The 22,852-nt window shown below is 41.1% G+C and overlaps 1 protein-coding gene and 1 pseudogene across 1 annotated transcript in view; both read right to left on the bottom strand.

Moving 5' to 3' along the window:
• CDH2 (cadherin 2) overlaps window positions 1-22,852 on the bottom strand; it is a 486,773-nt gene that overhangs the window by 107,028 nt on the left and 356,893 nt on the right. The window contains exons 4-5 of the mRNA XM_033933790.1: window positions 17,452-17,598; window positions 15,217-15,372 (exon numbers count right to left, since the gene is read on the bottom strand). Coding sequence (XP_033789681.1) covers window positions 15,217-15,372; window positions 17,452-17,598 — 303 coding nt within the window. The remainder of the gene's footprint in view (window positions 1-15,216; window positions 15,373-17,451; window positions 17,599-22,852) is intronic.
• Window positions 1,127-1,744, bottom strand: LOC117355358 (annotated as a pseudogene).

The raw sequence follows: 22,852 nt of genomic DNA, 5'->3' as shown, positions 1-22,852 counted from the left end.
GATTAATTTTATAAAGAATTTTCTGCATGTAAAGCATCCGTCATATGAAAAAAATAAATTTTATAAAAGTGAATAGAGATGCATGTTTGAAAAGCAAACCACAAGATTTGGTTTTCTTGTATGCATCTATATATAGACATTCCTGGGGGCATCGTTTGGGTGAAGCTAAAACAAGGCTGTGTTTACACGTGCATTAAATAAAATAAACATGTAAGCACACACATTTACCATTTCTTTGGAGAAGGTGTAAATTTGTGTGTTACTGGGATAGGCACTTAGGATCTCTCGGAGAGAAAAAGAGATAATGGTTACTGCAGATGGGCAGATTAGATGGGCCATTTTGCCTTTATCTGCTATCATGTTTCTATTGTAAATGATACAGAGGTATATATGTTGCCTTTATAAAATGACAGAAAAAAATAAAATACCCTACTGCATGTACAAAAAAAAAAATAAAACCACTTAAAAAAATACACATGCCATTAGAAATCTTCATCTAAATCATCAGTTGGCATCATTTTGTGAAACCTTCAAACCAAACAAATGAAGAAAAGCTTTTTAAAGGACCCTCAGAAGGGAGCAATGACCACTCTCTCTATTTGCAAGTATATCATTAATCTGATTTCATTGGGAGGCTCTAAACACGTGAAAGGAAGAATAGTTTACAAACTAGATGCACATGGTTTGCAAACTAGATGCACATCTCTTTACGAGAGGCATAGAGGGATATGGGTGACTAAAATTATGCCAGGTGTACACCTGGCTGGGCCTCCACGTGTGCAGATCGCCGGACTTGATGGACCGAAGGTCTGATCCGGAGATGGCAGTTCTTATGATTCGTTGATACATTTAATTTCATAGAATATATTTTCAGTAACCATCTGCAGTGGTGTTTGTGAGACTTGTGGTTTTGTTTGCAAAACCCATCTAAAGATGCCTATTTGTCCCTGAAGCAGAGCGAGAGCTCGAAGCACAATTCTGTGTCACATGGGACTATAGCATGCCTTGTTTGCCAGTTCCAGTGTTTGCATTTTAATAGAAGAGAACATATGGTTCCTCAGATAAATTTTTCTTTTTTTTCTTCAGGTATTTGGGTTTTATTTGTTGGAAGAGTGGAGTTTTCAGTTTATTTGCCTTTTTTTTTAGCTTTGATCTTCCTCTGGTAGAATTCTAACTGTTTTCCTTCCAAGACATAGCCGTCTGCAAGCCCACACTGCCCAGGTCTGGAGGCTATACAGGCGAGTGTCTTCCCCTGTTGGAAGTGCTCCTTCAGGAGGGGGCTGATTTTGGCTGTCTTTTTTTCTCTCGTCATACTTTTTCTGAATCTTCTTAGATCTCTTCTTATTCAGAATTTCTTCTTCAGGAGTCAACTTAGCTCCCTTTTTGCATCCAAGAAGCAAGGCATAGTGGGCCTCATGCCACTGTCTATAAAGGGTGCTGTCAATCTGAACAAAGCGGTTCTTCACCAATGCCTTGGCTCTCACCAGCTCATTATTGGATGCATTGCAAACCACATCAATAATTCTGGTCTTATGGGTGCAACACTCAGAACCCCAAGAGAAGTTCCCAGCATCCAATCTTAAAGTTCAATATTTCTTGCTGCCACCTCGGACTCTGTGTGAATCCGGTGGGGACCAATCTTGGTGGCGGGCCTCCCCAACTCATACTTCCTCGTTTTGTGATAGAGCTTCCTTTTGCCTCCGGTCTTACGGCACTTGTGCCAGTTGTCCCACGAGATACTCATCTTCTGATGCTCGCTGCAAAGAGCAAGTTTGCTTTTCTTAATTATTGCATAAAAACTTGATATATAATGTGCCCTTAGCGGAAGGTTTTGTGCGATTTCTGCTCTCTTCAGCTGAGGGTCCTATGAAATGGTTTTCCATTTTTGTTTGGTTTGGAGGTTCCACAACATGATGTCAACTTCATACAATTGTAATTGCATGAAGATTAGTAATTGATTGTTTTTGCATACACTCCTTTTGACATTTCACATAGGTACCATAATTTCAAATTACCCCCTCTAAGTGTAGGTCCTAAGAATCTGTGCTCTGATGTCTCCCCTGCTGTGCAAATTGAAGGATAGGTTTGGGTGAGAAAGAACAACAGCTGAGTCCCAGAGTCACATGAAAACAATTAAAATAATAAAACAAGGCAGAACATTAAAATTCTTAGAAATTATGATATTGCTTGTTTTTTATAGAAACAAACATCCTTTATTTTGCTTTATTGATATTCAAAGCATGTTTTCTACAGTATTAGGACTAAGGAGACATTTGAAAATAAATCTTTAAAAAAAGAAACTGATGCAGAAAAAAAAAAATCACCTGAAGACACATCCTTCAGATCAATAGACTGATGTCTACTCTTCAGCAAAATGTTACAAATCCAAGAACAGAGCAAAAACTGCATAATCACACTTGGAAATCATAAAAATCATGATAAACCAAATGGACTGCCAAAAATGATCATTTCTATGACCAGCGCACAGCTCTAATGATTATGCATGCAGAGAAGACCATCTTTACAGGGAGGCAGTTTTAAATTAAATATGCTAAACAGCAAGAAAAAAATATATATGACTGTACAAACACAGCTTTGCTGTAACAGGAGCTCAGCTGAACTCAAATCACAAAGGAACTTTAGCGGTTTAATCCTGAACTCCTGCTCGATCCTACAAAAATTAAAAAGCTCTTTTTATCTCTAAGCTAATTTAAGAAACCATACCTAAATTGTTTTACTTTTCACATTGAAAAAGAAAAGCTTAACAAATGCATGAAACCGCAAGAACGCTGCTTTCCAAAGTCGAACGACAGTGCAAGACCCCAGAGAAAATCAATACAAAACTTAAAACCAGGATGCCTCTTACAGCTCCTACTGCGGTCTTTCTAAGCCTCAAGGGTAATTCACAGAGCTTAGGCTTTAATATAGACTTTCATTAACCACAAACAGAGCCAGAGGTAAATGGCAGCTTACCCTCCTCCTATTCCTAGTCTAAGAGAATGGCATATTTTAAAGGCTACCCCGCCACCATTTAAATACAGTGTTTGGGAAAAGGAGGGAATGAAAGGCTTATTCTAATATAAGAACAGCTTCTGTATAGTACAAGAATGTGAAATTTTCCAGGCAGAAAAAAATATATATAGACAAGGGATCATGGCATGAAATTGTAAGGACAAACATTTAGACTATAATAATCATGAGAAAACTATTTAGTAAATGATGGCAGATAAAGACCTGAACGGTCCATCCAGTCTGCCCATAAGTTATACCCAGTAAAAAAATACTACACAATTAAATTAACTTGTTTCTTCTTTGATATTTCTGGGTCATAGACTGTAAAGTCTGGTATTGTCCTAGGTTCCAAATGCTGAAGTTGCCGTCCAAGCTCACCCAGCCTATCCATCCATCCTGTTATTTGCAGGATATCTACTGTAAAGTCTGGACAGTAACATCCTCATGTTCCAAATTAGTTCCCATTAATGCCCACCCCAGTCCATCTTACACCGAATCACCATATATGGGACACAGATAGTGCAAATCTGTCCAATACTGGCCTTAGTTCTTTAATTTACACCTTTCATTTTCTAATTAGAGATCCTCTATTTTTATCCCACACTTTTTTTAAATTCCATCACCGTTTTCCTCTCCACCACTTCCCTCAGGAGGGCATTCCAGGCATCTACTACCCTTTCTGTGAAGAAGAATTTCCTAACATTGCTCCTATGTCTTCCTCCCTGTAACCTCAAATTATGACATCTAGTTTTACCATTTTTTCTTCTCTGGAAAAGATTTGGTTCTATATTAATACCTTTCAAGTATTTAAATGTTTGTATCATATCTCCTCTGTCTCTCTCCTCCAGAGTATACATATTTAGGTCTTCTAGTCTCTTCTCGTACTTCTTTTTCTTCAAACCCCTTACCATTTTTGTCACCTTCCTCTGGACCGCTTCAAGTCTTTTTATATCCTTCACCAGATATGGCCTCCAAAACTGAGCACAATACTTCAAGTGTGGTCTCACCAAAGACCTATATAGGGGCATCATCACCTCCCTTTTGCTGATTACTCCTCTTTCTGGCTACAGCCACCAACTTATCACACTGTTTAGATGCCTTTAGATCCTCAGACACAGTCACTCCAAGGTTCCACTCTCAATCTGTGCTTAACAGACTCTCACCTTCCAGCACATATGGTTCCCTCAGATTTCTACCCCCCAAGTGCATCACTCTGCACTTCTTCACATTGAATTTTAGTTGTCAGATGCTAGACCATTTTTTTGCAGATCCTTTTTCATGTTTTCCACTCCCTCCGGTGTGTCAGAGTGGACAAATGGTGATCCAAATGGTGGTTCTCATATGTGAAGAGATGGGACCCAACACGGTCCATGTTTTGAAAAACACTCCTTCCTCATGGGTCCAGAATCTTGGTATCATCCACAAAAAGGCTAACCTTACTTTCTAACCCTTCAACAATGTTGCTCACAAACATATTGAATAGAATCGGTCCTAGAGCCGTTCCTTGAGGCACTCCACTACTCACACCTGTCCCTCCTCAGAGTGAATTCCATTTACCACTACCCTCTGGTGCCTGTCTGTTAACCAGTTTCTAATCCAGTTCACCACTTTAGACCTTAACTTCAGCTCATAGAGTTTATTTAAGACCCTCCTATGAGGAATCGTGTCAAATGCTTTGTTGAAATCTAAGTAAATTACATCTAGCACACGTCCTTGATCCAATTCTCTGGTCACCCAGTCAAAGAATTCAATCACATTTGTTTGGCATGATTTACCTTTAATAAATCCATGTTGCCTCGGATCTGATAATCCATTAGATTCTAAGAATTTCACTATCCTTTCATTCAGAAATGTTTCCATTATTTTTCCAGTAACTGAAGTGAGGCTTACTGGCCTATAGTTTCATCTCTGCAACCACTTTCATGAAGAGGGGCCACATCTGCTCTTCTCCAGTCCTGCGGAACTTCTCCCATCTCTAAAGATTTATTGAACAAATCTTTGAGGACCCACCATAACCTCTTGGAGCTCCCTTAATATCCTGAGATGGATCCCATCCAGTCCCATAGCTTTGTCCACAACTTTTCAAGTTGTTTATAAACACTTTCTTCCGTGAACGGTGTGGTTTCCACTCCATTCTCAGGTGTAACTTTACCAATTGCGGTCCTGCTCCATGGTTTTCTTCTATGAATACCAAACAGAAGTATTTGTTTAGCACATTTGCTTTTTCCTCATCACTCTCCACATATCGGTTCATACCTCTCAGTCTCGTAATTCCATTTTTTGTCTTCCTCCTTTCATTAATATACCTGAACAATTTTTTGTCTTCCTTTCTTATATTTATAGCCATTTGCTCTTCCGACAGATGTATCTCTCTGTTGATTTCTTTCAGTTTCATCCGATATTCCTTTCTGTACTCCTCTTGAGTTTTTTTTTTTTTTAATATTTCACAAATGTCAATTCTTTTGCCTTTATTTTTTCTGCCATTAGTTTGGAGAACCATATCAGTTTCTTTTTTCTCTTGTTATTTATTTTCATCACATAAAGGTCAGTAGCTCTATTTATTGCACCTTTCAACTTGGACCACTGTTTTTCCACTTCCCTTATGTCTTTCCATCCAATCAGCTACTAAAGTCCACATGTTTGAAATCCAGGACTGAGTTTTGTGTGGCAATCCTCCTCTTTGGCTGTTATATCAAACCAAACTGTATGATGATCACTACTTCTCAGGTGGGCCCCCACTTGGACATTAGAGACACTTCAACCATTTGTGAGTACCACCTTTTCCCTCATGGGTTCCGTCACCATTTGTCTGAGCAGAGCCCCTTGAAAGGCATTCTCGATCTCTCTACTTTTTCCGATTCACAGACAGAACTTTCCAGTCCGCATCCGGCAGATTGAAAGCACCCAGCAACAGCACCTCCTCTATTGGGAAGAGGTTCGGGAAGAGGGAGGTTTAGAGAGAGGAGGGAGTTTCTGGACTGTGGGCCAGTAAGTGGGGGCAAGTGCCAGATCCAGGTGTGGGAGATAGGGGAGAAAGTCAAACACTGCAGAATTGTCTTGGTTAGGCCTGAGTAGACTCAGGCCCACCCATAGCTATGTCACTGATGCTCATATGACCATTAATCTATATAATAAAATGCTAAGCGCGCATGCGCACTCTTACCGCATGTTTCCCTGATCCCTGTGCTGTGGCAGGTAAGAGTACGCATGCGCACGTCTAAGGACCGGCGGCAGGTAACACGCCGCGACTCCCCACATCCCCCCATGCCGCCGACCCTACCTGGCACACCACTAAAACACTGCGACTCCTCCCCCCACGCCGACCCTACCCAGCACACCAGAAACCCCCGTTTACCCTCCCAGCTGACAAACCTCGCAGCTCCAGCAGCGTTCCAGGCACAGTAAACACGCTGCTTCGCGGTCTTCTACTGGCCTAAATTTCTCTGCCGCATCTCTGATGATGTCAATGGAAACATGTTGCTCAGGGGGATGGGAGGCAGGCAGGCAGGCAGGCATCGGGGGGGGGGGGATTACAGTGGAAACATGCTGCTCAGGGGGATGGGAGGCAGATAGGCAGGCTAGCATGGGGGGGGTTCAATGTAAACATGCTGCTCAGGGGGATGGGAGGCAGGCAGGCTGCCTTCGGGGGTGGGTGGGGGAGTTTCAATGTAAACATGCTGCTCAGGGGGATTGGAGGCAGGCATTGGGGGTGGGGTGGGGTGGGTGGGGTGGGGTGCTCAGAATTCTATGAGCGTCAGATCTGTTACCACCGTGGCTAAAATCTACACTACAGTTTTGTAAAAGGGGGAGGGGTTAGTTTGTGATGACATATTCCATACTAGGCGAAGGTGTTTTCTGTGTTCTGTGTGTTTGAAAGACATGGTTTTCTGTTAGGATTGACGGTGTAGGATTGATCTGTACTAGTCTGGCTTGTTTAGTTTTACAATGGGTGTATTGCTGTTGTACTGCTCACTGCAGTATGTAAGATGCTGCCTTTTCCTAGGTACTCATGTGTGACATGTGGCTTGTTACTAAAAAATCATGTTTTTCGTACAGATGGGGGGGGGGCAAAAAATGATGGGCCCTGGGTGTCACATATGCTAGGTACGCCACTGGGTAAGAGAAGCTGGGGTTCTTTTCCCTGGAAAAGCAGAGACTTAGATATGATAGAAACTTATAAGATCATGAAGGGTATGGAGAAGGTAGAGAGGGACAGATTCTTCAGACTAGCAGAGGCACAAAAACAAGAGGGCATTCGCAAAAATTGAAAGGAAACAGGTTCAAAACAAATGCTAGGAAGTTCTTCTTCACTCAGAGGGTGGTGGACACCTGGAATGCGACACCAGAGGAGGTGGAAGGGCAGAGTACGATTTTGGGTTTCAAAATGGGATTAGATGATTTCCTGAAGGAAAAGGGGATTGAAGGGTATAGTTAAGAGGGTTACCATATAGGATATTGAAGGATTAAGGAATAGAATGTTTTAGGTATAAGATCACTTCCAGGTCATGAACCTGGGGGGGGGCTGCCGCGGGAGTGGACTGCTGGGCATGATGGACCCATGGTCTGACTCGGCAGAGGCCATGCTTATGTTATGTTCTTATGTGCAAAAGTACTAGCATTCTAGACATTTACTTGCACAAGGTGTATGTAAATGTGGGCTTTATCCTAGATGTAAATCAACTTTCTATGTCTTCCCTATAAAATCATGACAAACAAACATGATTGATTTTGGGGGGCTGGATTAAGAAACGAACTGGATTGAAGACAATGCTTAATAGAGTCTACTTAGATTTTGGCAAAGCGTTTGATACTATTCCTCACAGGAAGCTCATTAATAGGGTTAACACCTTGAGGATGAGACCCAAAGTAATAAATTGAATCAGAAATTGGTTGACTGACAGGAGATAAAGAGTGGTGGCAAATAGAAACATGATGGCAGAGAAAGGCCAAATGGCCTATCTAGTCTGCCTATCCGCGGTAACCATTATCTCTTCCTCTAAGAGAGCCCCATGTCTCTCCCACGCTTCTTGAATTCAGATACACTCTATCTCCACCACTTCTTCTGGGAGACTATTCCACGCATCTACCACCCTTTCTGTAAATAAGTATTTCCTTAGATTACTCTTGAGCTTATCACCTCTTAATTTCATCCTAAGCCCTCTTATTCCAGAGCTTCCTTTCAAATGCATTTCTTAGTATTAAATTTTAGCTAATTTCAGAGAATTTTTCAAGCTTCACCAAGTCTTTCTTCATGTTATTCATACTATTCGGGATGTCTACTCTATTCAGATTTTGTTATCATGCGCAAAGAGGCAAATCTTACCTGACAGCCCCTTCCGCAATATCACTTATAAAAATGTTAAAAAGAACAGGCCCAAGGACAGAACCTTGAGGGACACCACTGGTAACATTCCTCATCTAACGGTATCCTGTTTTCAATGACTGTTCAGTGTCTTCTTCACCAATCGTATTCTGTAATTCGCTGGCTCTCCAGCCCCTTTAATGTAACATGTTAAGTTTATACAGCAACCCATTAATATCTTTTCTTGCTAACTTGTAATCACTGACTGCTCAGTGACACCTTCACTATTTGTACACTGTAATTCGCTGATTGTACAGCTCTCTTCACTGTGAACCACCTAGAAGTCGCAAGATTATGGCGGTATAGAAAAATAAAGTTATTACCGTATTTTCACGCATATAACACACGCGTTATACACGATTTTACAAATCGTGCATAACCATGTGCGTTATATGCGTGAGCGCGTTTTACAACTTTTTTTTTTAACATAGTTCCCCCCCCGACGTCCAATTCACCCCGCAGGACTGCTCGCACCCCCACCCTGAAGGACCGCTCGCACGCACTCGCACCCCGAAGGACCGCTCGCACCCCCACAGCCTCCTGACCCCCACCCATCATGGAGAAGCTCCTACCGTTGTCCTGCTGCTTCCTCTGCCAGCGGTCCTGGCCCTTCTGTGAGCCCTGAGTCTGTGCTGCTTCCTCTTCCGGTGGTCCTGCCCTTTCTCTGACGTCAGAGAAAGGGCAAGACCACCGGAAGAGGAAGCAGCGCAGACGCAGGGCTCACAGAAGGGCCAGGACCGCTGGCAGAGGAAGCAGCAGGACAACGGTAGGAGCTTCTCCATGATGGGGGAGGGGGGGGTCGGGAGGCTGTGGGGGTGCGAGTGCGTGCGAGCGGTCCTTCGGGGTGGGGGTGCGAGCGGTCCTGCGGGGTGTGAATCGGACGTCGGGGGGGCATCAGGCTTTCAGGGTGGGGACAGGACTTCAAGGGGGAAAGGAGAGTCGGGGCGGGCCAGAGGAGAGTCGGGGCGGGAGAAAGGAGAGTCGGGCAGCGACGGGAGAGTCGGGGCGGCATGCGCGGTATACGGGTGTGCGCGGTATATAAAAATTTATTTACATAAATTACAGTTTCCTGCGCGCTATATCCGTGTGCGCGTTTTACACGGGTGCGTGGTATATGAATGAAAATACGGTTTTATTATTATTATTTTCCTCAGAATGATTTCCATTAACCACTACCCTCTGTTGCCTTCTACTCAACCAATTCTTGACCCAGCCCATCACTTTGGGGCACTCAGTTTATTCGATGTCTGTGTGGAACACTATCAAAGGCTTTGCTAAAACCTAAATGCAATTCAAAACATGGAAAACAATCCAAAGGGTCTGCAGTGAGGAGACAAGCGACAAAAAAAAAAAAAAAGAAAGGACTGCAGATATGATGTGGTGATCCAAATGGAGGTTCTCATATGTGAGAGATGGGACCCAAAACGGCCATATTTTGAAAAACACTCCTTCCTCGGGGGTCCAGAATCAACAGGCGACATGAGGCTCCTGTCCTGCTGCTGCTCAGTATACAAACTAATAACATACTCCCGCTACCCAATTCTCTGGTCACCCAGTCAAAGAAATTAATCAGATTTATCTGACAAGACTTACCTCTAGTGAATCCATGTTGCCTCTGGTTCTGTAATCTACTGGATTCCAGAAACTTCACCATTGTTTTAAAAGCATTTCCATTAATTTGCTGATCACAGAAGCCAGACATACTGGCCTATAATTCCCTACTTCTCCTTACATCTACTTTTGGGTAGAGAGACCACACCCACCCTTCTCTAGTCCATCGGTACCACACCTGACTCTAGAGAAGCATTGAAAAGGTCAGTCAGAGGAGCCACCAGAACTTCCCTAAGTTCCTTCAGCCAACCTTGGATGTACACCATCTGGCCCCATCGCTTTCTTTACCTTTAATTTTGCTAGCTCCTCATGAATACAACCCTCTGAAAATCACTGCTCCATCCCTATTTGCATTTGTGTTCTGTGGTCCCGCTCCCAGTTCTTCAGCCGTGAGCACAGAAGCAATTCAGCCTTTTATCTACTTCTACATATTCCTCCCCTTCACTTTTGAGTCTCACAATGCCACTTTTGAACACTTCCTCTCACTGATATATCTAAAAAATGTCTTTTCTCCCCATTTTACCGTCAGCTATTTTTTCTGCCATTTATATCTTTGCTTTCCTGACTACTCGACCAGCCTCTCTTAACTTTTCCAAATATTTTTGCCTGTCTTCTTCTTTCTGCGATCTTTTGTAGCTTATGAAAGCTAACCTCTTATTCCTTACCTTCTCAACTACTACTTTTGAGAACCAAAACCTCTTACTTAAACTTACTTGCCTAACAAAAAGATTTGTCATCCTTACAATACAATGGTGTTTTTACATTTTAATTTGTAATCTCTCTTTAATATATTTGAATTAATGCTGTATTGATGGTTGTATGTAGTAGTTTATTTTTGAAATTATATTTTCTGCTGACTAGTCTCAGTCTTTTGTTGTGAACCGCCTAGAACTGTTGGTGGGACGGTATACAAGAAAATAAATTATTATTATTTTTATTATTATAACTCCTTTCAGTTTTGCCCACTGCATTTCTACTCCTTCCAGGTGTTCCCATCCAGAAAACAATCCCTTGACATAATTCTCCATCCACACAAAGTTAGTTTTTTTAAAGTCTATAACTTTTTTGTTTATGTTTATTTAAGATTTGATATACTGCTCCTGCATTTTACTGACCTAAGCGGTTTACAAAGTATCAACTATAATGAAATTAGATACTTGAGAAAAACTACCCTATCTGTTCCAAAGGCTCACAATCTAACTAAAGTACCTGATAAACTAAAAATATGTAATAAAAATATATAATACATTTCCAAGAACAAAAAATCAAAGAAATAGAAATAATTTCTTTTGAATGAGCCCTCTCTATACTCATATTAATATTAAACCGTACAATTCAGTGATCACTGAATGCCAGATGATCACCCACTGTAACATCAGAAACACTTTCCCCATTGGTAAGCACTAAGTCCAGTATGACCCCATCCCACATGGGTTCCATTACCAACTAACTACTGGAACAGTTCTTGGAGAATCCAGGATCTCCCTACTTCTAGAAAACCAATCAACATCCGGCATGTTAAAATCACTTGGTGCACTTAACCTTTTCCTATTGTAATACATTTTACGTTACGCTGGTTCCAATCGTAATTATTTTAGCAAAGTTTTGTATTATTCACCGTTACAATTTATGGCTATTGTAAACATAATGTAAATAAGTCATAAGTCTGTAAATTCAAATATTTTGTGTTCCTGGCTCTTTATTAGTATGTTGAGATACGATGGCAATGACATTTTTGGAATGTCCCGTCATCCGGGACACATGATAGGAAAAGGTTAAAGCATTTAAAAGCAATTAAAATAATTGCATTAATGTGTCAAAAAGCCATCCTCCTCATAGTACAACTCTGCACACAGATGCTATTCAAACAAATTGGGCTTTAGTTCATAACTTTTTCACCAGTAGCTCAATACAGTAATTATTTCCCTATCCTTGGGAGGGTGTATAATCTAAACATTTGTATCTGAGCCAATAGAGGGTTAAGTAACTTGTCCAAGGTCACAAAGAACTGCAGTGGGATTTAAACTCTAGTTTTCCTGGTCCTGACCACCAAGCTGAATGTTCAAATTATCATGTGCGTATGCTTATATTTGAGCACACACAGGCTATGTGGGGGAAGAGCGCTATTCAGCACATCTGTCTGTAGAATACACAAACGTAAAGGTGATTGTGTGTTTCTATTAATTATACTAGAAATATTTCCTTGAAAACCACAATGCAGTTTTGACAAGAAAGATGAAGACCAACCTCTCCCTAATCTGTCAAGGCTGCGGGTATAATACAGATGATAGATCCACCCTCATGGTAACACACAGACAGCTCTGACTGGTCTGCTGGAGAGCAATAGGACGGTATTCCCTACTGGAGTTCATTCTCATGAGGATTGTGGTAGGGCTTTTCATAGAACTTTCAGGGAATCAGTTGTCTTGGCACCAGGAGTGTATTCTGCAGCAACTGGTGATGAATCTACAGAGACAGAGGAGTGGTGCTGTGCTTTGTGGAGACAGTGGTTAAGCTGCAAGAATCGACCTCTTTCCTGCCTGTGCAGCATAGAGGACAGCTGCAATTCCCTTCCCCTGCTGTGCTAACAGATATATAAGAGAGAGCCTCTTTGCAGAGCTTTCATACTATAAATTAACCTAGTACATCTCAAAATGCAACAAGTTATGTCATTTTCACAATTCAACACAACGAATGTAGATGGCCAAGTGCAACTGAAATTATATATCCCATCTTTCTATAACAGGTTGGCTAAATTGCAAGTTTAAGATTAGAATATTAGCACTTACATACGAGACTGATAAAGTTATGCCTATAGGTGATAGTTGAGTGCTACACTATAATCCATCTTAGAGAATGACACGGGGACAAATTTTAACCCGTCCTCACAGGAATTCAATTTCCCCATCCCATCCCCACGAGTTTTGTCGCTGTCCCCGCCCCATTCCTTGTAAGCTCTGCCTTAACTTATGATTTTAAAGTGTTTGAGGCTTGTGCAGACGAGGACAGAGCTTGCAGGAATGGGGCAGGAAAAGAACTCGCCGGAACGGGACAATGTGTTCCTGCGGGGACCGGGAAAAATTTGGTCCTATGTCATTCTCTAATTCATAACTTTAGCATGCGACTCACTTAGGACTTGATTTTATATGACAGCTAAAAAATTGGTGCCAACTAGAATGGCACTTAGCGTCACTCTGCAAGGTGCGCATACCTTTTAGAGAATCTGCCTGACTTTATGATGGCGAGATATTACTAGCTTAGAATAGTGAAAGGGTTAATTTTTGGTGTAATGGTCATAATCTGTGTTATGTGCTGTCTGTTTGAATATTACGTATGCTTTTATGGAAACCGCTTAGATGTAAGCGGTCTACAAATTTTAAAAATAGATAAATAACTTTTAGGCACACCCATTTGGGCCAGCCAAAACCAGGCCTAAATGCTTGTTCCTAAGTTGTTCGCAGATCAGGCGTATTCTATAACAATGCATTTAACTTCTAGGAACGCTCACTATCCACCCGTGAGCTGCACACAGCAACTGGCGCTTACTTTTTATAGAATCACACTTTCCAAGTTGTTCATGTAACTTTGAATTAGTGCCAATAAGTATCAATTGCAAGGTGTTAATTGCCAATTACGGGAACTGATTAGGCCAATTAATCGATTATATTTAACTTTGAATTCTCATAATATAATATTGAAGATAATTGACACCCATCTTTATGTTTTACTTTATGTCTCCCTTCCTAGCAGTTCCCCAATTTACACAAACCCTAAAACCTCCCCTCCCGGTATTCAAGAGCAACTATCCTTAATAGAGTCAGTTATCAGAAGGTCTTTACTCTTGGGATTCTCTGCGGATATCCACAAGACAAAATGCAGGGCTTTGCAAGTTGTGTAGAACGCTGAAGCAAGATTGATAACAGGCGTATTTAAATACGATCACATCTCGCCCTATCTCCAACAATTGCACTGGCTGCCTGTTGTTTTTAGATCTCAATATAAAGCAATAATGATTTGCCATCAATTCTTGTATGGAACCATACCTGAATTGTTTAAAAGTAAGATGTCAAATTATTTACCATCTAGGTCTCTGCGTTCTGAGAACTCGGCGTTATTAAAAACAAATGCTAATCCAAAATATGCTGAGACCAGTAAAATGGACTTTGCTGTGCAGTGGTCAAATTGTGGAACTCACTTGTCGGTCAATTCTGCAAAAATTTTTTTTTTTTTTTTAAATTAAAAAAAAAAAATTTTTGAAAATGTTATGACAAGGATAATTTCAGGAAACTATTAAAAACACAGTTATTTGTTAATGCATTTTTCTAAGAACTTATCTTTGCGGTTGTTCTTTTGATGGACACTTTACGTGATTTTCTGATGATTATATGTTAATGTTTGTTTGATTTTATTTGTTTTATTGAATTATGTATGTAATGATATGTAATTTACTAAATAACTGTGAAATTTAGTAATATACAAATTGTTAGTATTCACAGAGTAACATTGTATATTTCCCTATTATTGTTCGACATGTAATGATATGTAAACCATTTAGGTTTAAACGGTATACAAATTTTTAATATAAATAAATAAATGTACATTGAACTTATGAAATACTGTTGCCATACTTCTTTCAATCCCATCACTGCTGGTATAGTCCCATTACAAACTGTGGTGTCACTGGATATCACAGATTATCCAAGAAAAGACTACACCACCATGAGTCAAAACTGTGCAGACAGGGCTCCCACACCTTCAGATAATTGATTTCCTGCCCAGGAAAGCCCCTAGCAATCCCTTGTTTCCCAAGTGGCTTAAATCAATTAAGTTGTGCGCACAAATTGGCTGTGTACATTGATTTGCGTGAACAATTTAAGATGACATTTAAAGAATTTGAAGGTTAGTACATAAATGCAAGGTGTAAATGAGGGAGGGTGCATGGGCAGCTCTCACATTTCGATGCTAACTTACAGAATACTGTAAGTTATGCAATAAATCACCACATTTAGGTACACAAGTTTATGCCTGCTCAGTGTTGGCACATAAATGCTGATTATATAGTATTCTACAATAGAATTCTGTCATCTAGATGCTATAACAGAATTAGAACTTAGCGCACTGCATCTTGGCGCCTGCCTTTTGACAATCAAAATTTTATAGCACTGCCTCTGAATGTCCAAGACAGCTATTTCTTCTAGGACCTCAGATTTACAAATCAACAGAATACTTACTTGGAATGATGCGATCTGCTCCCGATCTAATGGCTTTGTCACCGACATCTGGCCTGTAATCGGGCTTATGATGAATATACCGGTGGGAGGCTGGTCTGCTCCTGGTCCAGTTACACTGTACCGCAGTGAAAGGCTTTTATCACGATCAGACCTAATCTAATTGGCATAAAAAAAGACGTTTGTTTATGCCAACATGCAAAGTGGTCCAATAACTAGAAAAAGTTTACTGCCATACACTTTCAATTACAATTTATAAGTCAAGCTGGCAGTTCTATGCCTTGGACAGTAATGCTAAAACCATTTTGTGAATCTGTGGGTGACAAGTTTCAAATTCTCAGAGGCTCCTGGCTCAGCCTCTCACCCTTTCCATATAGATAAAACGAATATTGAATTGTTGGAAAAGGTAATACAATAATCATTAACATTACTGCTAACAGATTTGCTAATAGGATAGGTTCATTTTCAACATATCCTGTAACTTGGTTGGGTTTTATTCCATATTGTTTAACCTTTACCAAAGTCACTAGTGGAAGGGTCTAAGAAAAATGATGGGCAACAACAGGCGTGTACCCTAGCTCCCTTCAGCTGCAGTTCTCTTGATGCACGCGGTCTCCTGGTCTTCGAAAAGCCATGATCAGCAGCTCATGCAGCCCATAGACCCGGGAAGCGTTCCTTCTGACGCAGACGTCAGAGGGAAGGCTTCCGGGTCAGTGGACTGTGTGCAGGAGCTTCCGATCATGGCTTTGTCAAGAGAAGTGCGGCTGGGAGGAGGGAGCTGGCCAAAGGAGGTAAACACGGGACACACACATTCGGGACATGGAACGGAGAGGAATGACAAGGGGTGTGTTGGGACATGGAAGGGAAGAAGGTCATGCTGGAACGGGAAAGGAAGAAGAGGGACTGTGTTAGCATATGAAGGGAGAACATAAGAACATAAGCAGTGCCTCCGCCGGGTCAGACCATAGGTCCATCCCGCCCAGCAGTCCGCTCCCGCGGCGGCCCGAACAGGTCACGGCCTGTCTGAGTCACCAGAAGGGGCCCCCTTGCCACCTTGGTTTCCCTTTGAGTCCTATCTTCCCATCGAAGTCCTAACCCTCCGGTCTTGCACATCCACGACCTGGTTGGATTTCTATACTTATTTCCTGGTTAGCTTTCTATACCTGTGTTACATCCCAGAACCTCTCTCAGTATCCCACGATCCCCCTATCCCTCAGGAATCCGTCCAATCCCTGTTTGAACCCTTGCAGGGTTGCGTTGGGACACAGAAGGAAGGGAGGGGGCACAAACTTCTGACAAAGGATGGAAGAGAGGAGGGAGGGAGCATGATCATGGGACACAGAATGGAGTGAGGGAGGGAAAGAGATGCTGAGTTGGGGAGGGAATAGAAAGGGAGAATTGTTGGGAATAAGATATGAGATATGGTGCACATGGGGAAATGAAGAAAGAAGGTAAATTGTTGGGAATAAGAACATAATAGGGAGGGAGAAATAAATATTGGACATGGTGGTGGGAGAGGCATGAGGTACAGATGCATAGGGAAAAGAGAGATGAAAGGGAGAAATGTGATGTGGGGGTGGAGAGGGAACAGTGAGACTGATGAAGAAGAAAAATAAGTGTAAATCTATCTTTTCTTTCTATTTAAACTACAGTACTGTATTTAGAGGATTATTTCTTTATTCTTTTTTTTTTTATATGTTTATTAGCAATCGCAACACAGAGTGTACAGGCAACCAGTTCAAGCCAAGTACAAACAGTAATGCAGAACAGGCAATCTACATGAAAAATAGATGTGGTATCCATATACAGTCCAGTTGCAATCTGCAATTTTACTATGTAAAACCCCCTCCAGTACCACAAGCACTCCATTCAAATCTCATCAGGCACACCACCTTACACACTCAGGTATCCACCTTGCCACCCTCTGAGGAACCCCCAATGATATGTGGGTCTTTGGAAAGCTGCCTTGTTATTGTGTCCTGGTGATCAGTCAAAGCAGCCGAACACCCATAATCAATGTCCCTATTTCTTTCTTTAATGTTTTTATAGACTGTGTACCATACAGGATCCGAGTTACATACAAATTCAACTTAAGAACGGTTTAAAAAGCAGAACCCACAAATCTATGTCGTAAATTGAAAAAAAGGGGGTACTTATAACACCCTCTTAATCACTGAACCACTACTCTAGGCCTTTCACAATCTATCTAAAATTTTCCTTTTCAATGAGCTTACTTACCCAAACTAATTCCTGAGGAAAGGAACCTCTGGAGTTTTCTGGAACACTAATTGGAGGGATGACCCAGTCTCTTTTTTGCCTGTACAGATGACCATCATGCTTGTCTCGCTTGGCTGGAAACAAAATCTCTCTGATTTTCTGTGATTCCTTGCAAAGGAAAAGTGGAAACCACATATGAGATATCTGTGGCAAATCCAAAGCTGCAAAAAAGATATTCATTCTAAACACATCACTGCATCAGGATATTAAAATATCAAGACTGCAAAGTAGTTCACAAAATCCACAGTGCTTTGGGAAAGCAAAGAAAATGTATACTTTTATATCAATTGGTCCATCAAACCAGAAACACTCCTGTAGTTAAATGCTCTTGCAGGGGGGGAAAAACAAACAAACAGGAATTTAAATGCATTTCATGAGCCTTCCTCAACTCCGTCACCCACCCATCATATTGCTTACAGTGAACAGCTGTTAGCATGGTGCGGAATTTATTAGAACAATCTCTTATATATCTCATTAGTTAGAACTACAGTTCAGAAAATATGCAACTTTACATTAAATTCAGATCTGAATGTTCTAAAGTATAATTTGACTTCCAAGTGAAGTTTAATACTGGTAAGGAATGTCTCAAATATTTATGACCCTATTAAATCCCACAGAATTAATGCTGTAATTATTTTAAACCTATGTCAGCCAAGATGGATGCTGTAGATGACCCACTTTCCTCACTGGGTATTAATCTCTGCCGGGTGTCAACATTTCTTTACCATTCCTCTCCCAGTGTCTGCAGTCACCACAGCCATTAGTTCCTGATGACTCGAGGCAGGGAACTGCTGAATGATTTCTTCCTGCCTTTTGCAGAGCAAATTCTCAGGTCCTGTTTCAGAATTTTATGCTCCTCAGTGAAAGATGTATGGCGTAAAACAGTGTAAGGAATACTCCAGGAAGGAGCTTATGGCAAACATGGAGTTTTTACCACACTGCACAGACTGTATGATTCCAGAAGAATAAATCGACTTCAGGGTCTTGTAATTCCAGTTTTCAATGCACCAATGTGCTTGTTCTCACCATGAAGAAAACAATGCATTTTTATTATATAGAATTTATGCTTTAAAATGCACTTAAAGAGTTCTTTGACTAAGGTGCACTAATGATTAGTATGTGATAAATACCACACAGCCCATTGTATACTTATGAGATGCATGGCATCTGGCGCACACTACTTTGTTGGTATACCTTAGCAGTGGCGTAGCAAGGGTGAGAGGTGACCGGGGCGGTGGTGCCCCTCCCCCGCCCTCTTCTTTGCCCCCCTGTACCTCTTTAACTTTCCCAACATGAGTAGCATCACCAACCTGTTCTCCACGTTGGCTTTGGCTCTCCCTATATGACATCACTTCCTAGGCACCCAGAAGTGATGTCAGAGGGTGGGAGAGCTGAAGCTGGTGTGAGCAGCAGGTTGGAGTTGCTGCTCATGCCGAGTTAGAGGTATAGTAGGGGGAAGTGAAGGCGCACGCACGTCAAAGGAAGGAGTGGGAGGAGAGGAGAATGGGTGCCGGTGCCCCCACCATGACGGCGCCTGGGGAGGACCGCCCCACCCTTACTACGCCACCGCACCTTAGCAAAAGGACCCCTTAGTGTGGCAAACTTTGTATAAGGATTATTCTCTTAATGGTTTACATAGCTTTTAAAAATTAGACATTATGAACTAAGCTCTATATATTACACCCAAAAATTTGGCACTAAAAATCCCCTAAGAGCTATTCTATAAAAGTGTCTAAATTTAGGTGTGGTTTATAGAACAGCACCTACTCCCAGGTAGGGTTACCAGATTTTTTCCATGGAGAAACCCGGACACATGGCCCAACCTTGTTCTGCCCCCAGTCTCGCCCCATTCCACCTCCAGCCCCGCCCCCACAAAACCTTGGCTTCTTTTACGGCCTTGTCTGGAAGGTCTCCGAGCATGCGCAGATGCATGTGACATCGCCCATGCTCAGAGGCCCTCCAGATGTGGCCCAGAGGTCGGGGTTTTGGAAAGTCCATCCAAGCACCAAGGCAGTCTTCTAAAAAGAGGACATGTCTGGGTTTTTCCAGACATCTGGTAACCCTACTTCCAGGAGCTAAGCCTAACTTTAGGCACAGCCATTTGCACCAACAGAAACACGGTGCAAATCCTCACATCTAAAGTTAGGAACAGATGCTCCTTATTCTATAATTACATGTGTAAATGTTTAGAATGCCTCTAATCCACCCATGACCCTCCCATTTCCGTGCTCCCCCCTTTTTTGGCATCACGTGTAAAATTTAGGCACGGTTTCCGCACCTACGTTTAGGTGCATGAAAAGTGAATCCGATAAATGCTGATAATCACTTGTTAAGAAGCCAATTACCACCACTAATTACCACCACTAATTACCACCACTAATTGGCTTGTTATTCAATTAAGTTCCCTGTGCAAATTTAGCACATGCCCAAATTTGCACATGCAACTCAAAGTGCCATATAAATAACTTGGGAGTATATATATACAAATATAGATAGATAGGTAGACACATAGATATTATACACATACACACAAATAGTGATCATAAAAAAAGGAACCCCTAAATTCTGTCATCTAACTTTAGTGTTTAACAGTGTAATTTAAGCAAATTTGGGCAACACATTGCATCCCTGGTACATTGCCCCAGGTAGGTAGATTGTGAGCCCGCCGGGACAGGAAGGGAAAAATGCTTGAGTACCTGAATAAATTAATGTAAACCATTCTGAGCTCCCTTGGGAGAACAGCACAGAAAATTGAATAAATAAATAAATACCTGATCACCAGAAATTGCTGTCTACTTACCTTTTCAAATATGCAAAGGTAACAACATTGTTTACTGAAGACAACAGAATTGTTATCAATGCTTTCAGACAAACTAAACATTACGGTGAAAAACAACTTAAAATGACAATTTCCCACAAAGATCTAGACTTTGGGGAGCTTAAATAACTTCTGAAAAAAATGGATGAAACTAGAATAAAACAGAACATCGGAAGGGTAGGGCCTATATGGGAAGAACTTGATCAAGGACACTCTAATTCTATAAATGGCGCTAAAAATTAAACATGAAAATGTGGGTGCTTAACTGAACCTGACAAATAGTGCCTTTAATTGGGTGCTAATAATCAATCACTGCTAATTGGTATTAAAGTTTGCATTCACATTTTTAGGCAACAAGATTTGTGTGTAAAATTCACATTACCGGTAATGTGGTTCCAAAAAGGGTGTGTGGCCATGGGAGGGTCACGATTGGATCAGGGGCATTTCTGCATTTTATGCATACTGTTTAGAATAAGGGTGATCCAAGCCTAATTTAGGCGCACAGATTTACTGGCGTGTTGTTGGTATAACTCCTCGCACCTAAAATTAGGCTTGGATTCTGTACCTAAGTGCTATTCTATAAACAGGACCTTATTTTGAGTGTCATTTATAGAAGAGCGCTTAGTGCACTTTTTTGTCAGCGCTGAGTTTTCGGTGCCATTTATAAAATTGTGTCCCATATGCTGCAAAGACTGCGGTATACATGTCTTCAAGCTTGTGTGTCCATGTGGGGAAAACATTTTCAACAAATTCTGTGACTGAAATAAACCTTATCATTTACTTTGCAGGAGTGTTTAAAACTACTGTAATCAAAAATGGTTATTGTGAGGGAGTGTATAAGACATTACCGCTCCCCCTGCTGGATACTACCTCACAATCCTGGAGCCACCTTAACATAGGTAGGGGTGTTCAATAATTTATCTACTTGAGTATGAAAGAAAGTAGCAAACGTGCTTTAACAAGTCGTCTAACATTCCAAGAGACAGGATGTCAGGAGAGTCCTCGTATGAATCAAGTAAGAAACTGCAAGATTTGGAGCACCATTCAATGATAAAATTGCTCAAAGAAGAAGGGAAAAAACCAAAGGAGATCCATGAATGCATGATTGCTGTTTGTGGTGAATATACCTCATCATCCTACAAAGCAAAATTTTGGAACAAGCAGTTTAAGTGAGGTAGAGTCCAATGAAGATGACACTCACACTGGACAGCCTGTGGAAGCAACTTCCACAGAAATGTGCAAAAAAGTGGAGGATTTAATTAAGATTTCCCAAATAGTTGAAGATATGGACATCTTGACAGGTACAATTTGGAAAATAATTCATGAAAAGTTGGGCATATCCAAGGTTAGTGCAAGATGGGTTCCAAAAATGCTGATGCCATATCAGAAGGCCACGAGGGTCCAGTGCTATCAGGAGAACTTTGAGATGCTCCATGAACACCAAATGATTTTTTTCATCATTTGGTGACTGGAAATGAAACTTGGGTCTATCACAGAGATCCTGAATCCAAAATGGAGTCAATGCAGTGAAAGCACAAGTCATCCCCTACCCCCCAAAAAGTTCAAGACAGACAAATCTTCAGGCAAAGTCATGGCAACTATCTTCTGGGATGATGAAGTACTTTCACTTCTGGAGTTCATGCCATACAAGCCAACTATAACCAAGGAGACATGCCAACACAATGATCGTTTTGTGAGAGTCAATCAAGGAGAAAAGATGAGGAAAACTCACAGCAGGCATGCTGCTTCTTTATGACAATGCACTGGTGCACGTCATGATAATTACAGGCTGCCATCCAAGAATGTGGGTTTCATCAGCTGAACCATCCATCCTACAATCCAGAACTGGCACCCTCAGATTATTTCCTGTTCTGGGTTTTGAAGCGATCTCTCCATGGACAGCAGTTTTCAAGTAATTAAGACATCAAGGAAGCTGTGAAGTCTTGGTTTGAAGGTCAAACAGAAGAATTCTTTTCAAAGGGATTAAAGTCTTTGGCAGAAAAAGTGGATGAAGTTTGTGGAGCTATCAGGGGACTATACTGAAAAATAAAACAAAAATGTTTTGAAATTTTTTTCTTTCCTACTGAGATAAATTAAATTATTGAATGCCTCATGTAAGTTATTCCCTTGGTGAAACCAATGCTGGTACTGAATGCCTCTCGTATATACTTGTCCCTTTGAAGTTAACAAGGAGCAGGATTTTCTTTCTTTTAATCAATAAATTGTTTTTCTTTATCACTTGTTTCTGGGCCTGGTTGCGTGGGCACAGGTCTGAACCTCTTTATTTATTTATTTGATTTGCTTTCTATTCCATTCTTACCAACGAGCTCAGAACGGGTTACAAGTTGAGCATACATAATATATAGTCAAGACAGTTTACAGGTTAAAAATACATAATATACCTAAATCCCGCTTGTGCTCTTACAGTCACTTAAATTTTTACTAAATATACACTGGCCAACTGTTATATTTCGTTCAAATTTTTGAGTCTTGAATATTACAAGGTATGTAACAATAGCATTAAGGTGTGACAACATATTTTTA

The sequence above is a fragment of the Geotrypetes seraphini genome, chromosome 2 (genome assembly GCF_902459505.1).
Source record: "Geotrypetes seraphini chromosome 2, aGeoSer1.1, whole genome shotgun sequence".
NCBI lineage: Eukaryota > Metazoa > Chordata > Amphibia > Gymnophiona > Dermophiidae > Geotrypetes > Geotrypetes seraphini.
Note: the sequence above shows the minus strand (reverse complement) of the source record. Positions and strands in the feature narration are given on the sequence as shown.